This window comes from Argentina anserina, chromosome 5, assembly GCF_933775445.1.
Source record: "Argentina anserina chromosome 5, drPotAnse1.1, whole genome shotgun sequence".
NCBI lineage: Eukaryota > Viridiplantae > Streptophyta > Magnoliopsida > Rosales > Rosaceae > Argentina > Argentina anserina.
In genome coordinates, this window is record NC_065876.1 from 23,931,929 (window position 1) to 23,937,928 (window position 6,000).

General features: G+C 39.8%; 1 protein-coding gene across 1 annotated transcript; it reads right to left on the minus strand.

The window, feature by feature from the left end:
* Positions 1-1,388: 1,388 nt before the first annotated feature.
* LOC126795783 (pentatricopeptide repeat-containing protein At5g18390, mitochondrial) lies at positions 1,389-3,342 on the minus strand (the record flags this gene model as incomplete). Its single annotated transcript, XM_050522540.1, has 2 exons — positions 1,389-1,837; positions 1,969-3,342. A coding segment is annotated over one exon (1,173 nt), but the record flags the coding sequence as incomplete, so codon positions are not given.
* Between the last annotated feature and the right edge of the window lie 2,658 nt (positions 3,343-6,000).

Below are 6,000 nucleotides of genomic sequence, written 5' to 3' on the forward strand. Positions count from 1 at the left end.
CAACACATTAAAATCTATTTTCCAGGCGAACCACGAAATTGAAAGGAATTATGATGATTGTTAGCACAAACCAACTGTTGCAGTTAAGACAAAAGTTACCTATCAATCATATCATCACATTAGGACCTCGAAGAGTAATACAGCTTTAGCTTTTAAAACAGTCAGGCAGTCTCCGAGTGTATCATGGTTTCATAAGAGCCTGGACCAGAAGGGCAGCAAGTCATCAGCAGATTTCCTGCAAGTTTTTGATCATTAGTCACAACTCACTAGCCTCACATGTTAATACTTTCAATGCTGGAGACTTGAAAGCTGCCAAATACTGGTGGATTTGGTATCATAAGAGTTATCATTAGTTATTTCCTGCTGTGCCACAAGCTTTGTATCATGGTCCATGTATATATGTTCAAAGTTGGTTAGCTGGCCGGAGACTTCCAAATATGCCATCTTGGTATTGCCAGAGCTGTTGCCTATTGGAACAACTATGACTCAGATAAGCAGAAGCTAGGGACAAAATTCGCTTCTGATGCATGCTTCCAAATTAAATTATCCAACAGTCATAGCAGTAGGAATTCTGAGGACAAGAGCCTTTCAGTTGCTAAATAACCAGGAACTCCAGAACCAGTCTGGTCATCAATCAAAAATCTTGCAGAACATCAATCGCCAAATCTCTGAATACACCATCTTCATCAAACCAGTCCCAAAATATATACTACTCCAAATTGCCACCATCTCCTACAGCTTTCCCTTAGCAAGCATAGCTCTATTAATGGTCTGATAAGGTAAAGATACTTTATGTATAAATTGAAGTTATCTCTCCATAAGTGCTTGCATATTTCAATGTACTTCATTAGCTGCATGCTCAGTCACAAATGCCAAATCCAAAGTCAAACTTCCAGAACTTTTAAGTGTGCCAAATAAAGAAAAGCAAAGCAAAGCTTATAGAGTGGTGTCTTTTGGAGCAGGGATTGTCAGAAAAGTTTGAAATGGGCAGTTACTTCATGAGAAACACCATGAGGAACTGTATCTCTTTCTCTGCTTATTTAGATAGCTATTTCTGAGACTATTTTAAGGAATAATTTCCAGTACTGTGTCTGATTAATCCAAGAATGCCAACTAAAAAGATCTTAAATTATACTTTTCTCAAGTATGATATCATCAGTCAGATGCTCAGAGCTATCGAGACAACGTGGACTTACCACCAGAGGATAAGGACCGTAAATGAGAAGCACCAGAGGTTAAGTGCCTACGTTCCTATATTTATTTGGGTAGAGCTATTCTGTAACTACTTTAAGAAAATGGATGACCATCCAAGAATGCCAACTCAAATAAGTTGTAGTTTAATTTTCCTAGGATTATATCACACTTCACTCTTAAGATTGGATTTGAGGTTTCAGAGAACATGGTTTAATAAAATTGTGAAAATGAGTTTCACACTCCATACATAGACAAGAAGTCGCAATCCAGGGTTACATAAGAGTATGAAGAAGCGCCACAAGAAAGGCTACTTCTAGATAATTCATGATCAATTTCAAATAATTAAATCTGGCACATATAAGAAGAGGAGATGCTCAAACTTGTCACTTTTGATTTGTATATATCAGTTCCGGTTTGAAATGTAAAAATTTAACCAATACCAATTTAATGTAATCTTAGATGTAATATCCAGTCTCAGTACGAATCTATTCAAAAAAAAATCATATATACTGTGTTAAATCTTTAGATATCAAAGAAAATAACATATTTGTTAAAATGACATACATGCGGTATTGCTGTTCTTACCACTGGATCTATCAACCAATTCTCTGTGTCTTCCCAAACCTTTTGGACGAGGATAGACCTGCAAATGTATGATCATAAAGCTAATAAACCAGTTCAAACCATTCAAACAATTTATATAACAACTAATATGAACCATTTGCAGAATGTTACGATTTTAAAAGAAGTAAGAAGCTCCATATTTGCAATTACCTGCTTGGCTGAAGAGCTGGTTCTTTCTTCTCTCCTCTTTTTCATTATGTATCCATACAACTGTCTCTTAACGCAAATGGCAGAGGCACTAGTCATCCTTCAACAGCAAAAACCATTGTCTCTAAAGGATATTGGCAGAGGCAACAGTCATTGTTCAATAGCGAAAACCCATCACAATTCAACAACTCAAATGAAGCATCATCAAGTGCCCCTGAGAGAAACCTCTATTTGCTCAATCCTCTTAGCCAAATCATGCTTCCCACAATTCTTCAATCCATCAGTAACAAAATCAAAGCACCGCGAAATCGGCACCAACCCCACCTCAGTCATCTCTATCAAATAATTCGCAGCCTCAACAAACCGGCCTCCACGTCCAGCCATGGTTATCAACATAGTATACACAGGCCTATTCGGTGGATGCCCCTTAACCTTCATCTCACTAAAGAAACAAAATGCATCATCAAACTGACCATTCCTACACATCCCCTTAACAATAGGAGCATACAAGCTCGGAAACGGCTTATGCCCCTCCTCAATCGAATTACACAACAGCCTAAACGCATCGTCCATCCTCCGAGCCTTTGAAACCGCCGGAATCAACACCTTATAAGTATTAATATCAGGACAAAGCCCCAACCCAACTGCCTCCCAGTAAAGACCAATGCAAAACTCAACCTCCCCACTCTTACAAATAGCCTCCATCAATGCATTAAAAGTCGAAATCTCCGGCACACAATTCTCCTTCACCATCTTCCTCACCATATCCTTGGCACCCTCAATGTAGCCGGCATTGATCAGCCCCTCAACCAACAAGTCACGTCCCCGAAGCGGCGGGTTGAACCCCTTCTGGCTCATCTCCTCCAGGAAAAGCTGCGCCTCCTTCATTTTCCCATTGGAGCACCAAGCATTGACCAAGACGGAGTAGGTGGTCTTGTTAGGAACCAACCCTTTTCGAACCAGCCGCCTCACCAAGGCGTAGGCGCCGTGGAAGAGCTTGCACTGGCAGAGGGAGAAGAGCAGGGAGTTGTAGATTTCGACGGACTGGGGGCAGTGGAAGGTCTTAGAGGCTCGGTTGAAAAGCTCGACGGACTGATCGATGAGGCCGTGCTTGCCGTATTCCTGGATGATGAAGCAGAGGGCGGACTCGGAGAGGGTGAGGTGGTGGTGGGTTTTCATGGAGTCGAGGAGCTTCCACATGGAGTCGTATTTCTTGGAGCGGGCGAGGGTCTTGACGAGCTCTTCGGTTTCGAGGGAGGTGGGGTGGTAGGAGGGGTGGTGGGAGCGGGCCCAGTTGAAGAAGCGGAGGGACTCGGTGGCGGAGGAGGATGAGGTGGTGGTGGAGGGTTTTTGGGATTCGGGGAAAGGAGGTTTTGGTCAAGGACAACCTCAGCATTTTTGTTTAGTTGTTTAGCAGGAGGAACTGAACTGAAAACTCAAAACCTCAAGATCCTCAATAAAGTTAGAAGCATACAGAAAATGAACAATAACGGCAAAGCAATATGCCCCGAGCGATGCCGCTAATTTCCTTTTCTCCCTGCATTTTATGAGCAAATCATAGAACTGCATTAACACATTGGAAATATTTGTATGTAGATTTGTAATGTAATGGCATCAAAATTGTAATGGTATCACAATTGTGTGTCTGAACTCGGTTTAACTGCCATATTGCATAATTACAGAAACAAACAGCATAAGAGACATTTTCTATTTTTTTTAAGTGAGTCATTTTATACTCTAAGAAAAACAAAATGGATATAATCATATTTAGGTTTTAACGTTACTTCCACACATGGGCGAAGGGAGCTGTGCTGCGGTTTGGCGTGCTGCTTGGCAGAAGCTGGGAGGTGGCCAGGATTGGGCCTGAGTCTTACCTCTTGGCCCAATGAGACTTTTTGGAGGTTTGGCTTGGGCCTGTTCCCAAACTCCCTTTTGTCTTTTCGTTTTTTCGTTTTGTTTTGTTTTTGTTTTTGTTTGTGAACTCTAGTTTAGTTTGCTTTGTTGAGCTCTCACATGGTGTTCATGGAGTTATGTTTGCTTGGTGCTTCATCACTTAGATATGTGGCTTACTATGTATCCATTTAGTACGTGTACTATGAATCTTTATCTACCCTGAAAATGTGGTAGCAGGTGGACGTGTAGGAGCATTCCTTAGCTTTTGTTTGCAGTCTGAATGAAATTATTCATCATCTTCAACAACAACAAAAACTAATACTGAGGCATTTCTTATTACAACCTCATACTTGATTTTTACTAGGTGGCCATATGATAGGAGCACAAAGTGTGCGTTCTTAATGTGATTATGCCATATTCTTACTCTTTGTTACCTCTTATTTATTATGTTTTAGTTTCTTTTGTAAGAATAAGTGTCTAGGTAGAGCTTATATCAATTATGAGTGAATTGATGATGAAATCGTGCTAAGTGTTAATAATCCTTGTTGAGATATGATTCCTTGTTCGAGTAGGATTCATCCTTTCGTATTTCTTTGTTTCTAACGTACTTATTCTTATTAGGAAATACAAATCCATGTTGGAGAAGGAAAGCAATCATAGTTCCACAAGGAAAGAAGATGCACTTAAAAGCCCAATCAATGCAAGAATCAAAATGCTGTCAAGATTCGTAGTCCAACTTCGACGGGCTCCCCTGGATAGCTCCGATTGCGTTAGAAGACGTACCTTATATGGATAAAAAGGATTTTGAGTCTAGTTTCTGTAGGATTTGGAATCAAATCAATATCTTATTCCTACAGGGAGATATGACCAAATCATTACTCGGAGGTCCAGTGAACTCGGCGGAATTATCTCAGCCATTGATTTGCTTTTGATCCAAAGGCTATGAGGGAAACTTGGGACCTTGTTTGTCCTGCATATAGAGCACAAATATGATCAGAATCTCCATAAATCCCTGCACCAAAGAATGTCAAAGAAGGCATGCAACAAATTTAATGAGGAGAGGTAAGAAAATCAAACATGGCTGCAACAATTAAGACTTTTGCTGCCTCCCTAATTCAAATGAAGAAATTTGTGCAAAAGAAATCAGCATTAAAGGAGGAAGAAGATATGCAATTAATGCAAAAGATATGCAATCCTTATAGAAATCAGAATTCTGGCAGTGCATATCAACCAACTTTGACGGGCTCTCCTGGACAGCTCAAAATGTTTGAGAAAATGCATGATATATGGATGAAAAGCCACGGAAGTCTAGTTGAAATTGCCAGTTGGAATCATCTCAATATCTATTTTCTAGAGAAAGTTATGGCCACAACAAGGGACAAAGGTCAGATCTGCCGAATCTAGGAAACCTCAACCAATTTGGTTTCAACTTTGTGGACTTTGTGGCCATCCTCCCTTGGGTTTCTTCCTCTATATATAGCACCTCATTTCCACATAAATGATCATCAACCTTGCTCACAAGACTTGCCAAAGCTCTGCCCAAACAATCCCTCACCCTTCCAAGAAATCCTAACCCCGATTCCACCATTCTTCACCTTCATCTATAGCCTTCAAGCACGATTGAGAAGAGGTTCCATTCCCCTAGAAGTCTTGGCTACACCTTGTAGAATCGATTGATTGATAAAGTGTAACCATGATTCTCTCTTTGTTTCAATTCGGTTTTTGGTTTTCTTGTTCTTGGATGAGTATGTGATTTGTGTAGTGTAATCTTGTTTCAATTTTGTCTATGAAATAGCTACTTGATTCAATTTATATAAAGATTCGAATTTATGTTTTGGTTTTATGGATTTTCTGTTTTTGGTTTCTGCCGTGTACTATGTATGAACAATTTCGATTCCTAAGTGTTATGTATGCGATTGTAGCATGATATTTAGGTTGTTGGATTAAAGACTTATGTTATGAACATGTATTCTTTTCTATATGATTTTCGAAATTGCATGATTGGGGGTTAAGTAGGTGACATACTTGATGAATTCGATATGCATGCTTTGGGATTGTATGGTAAGATGAACATGTTAGATTTCAATGAAGCCGAGTGGCAAGAATTGAATGTGTTAAGTGTCTATGCATATAGGTTACTGA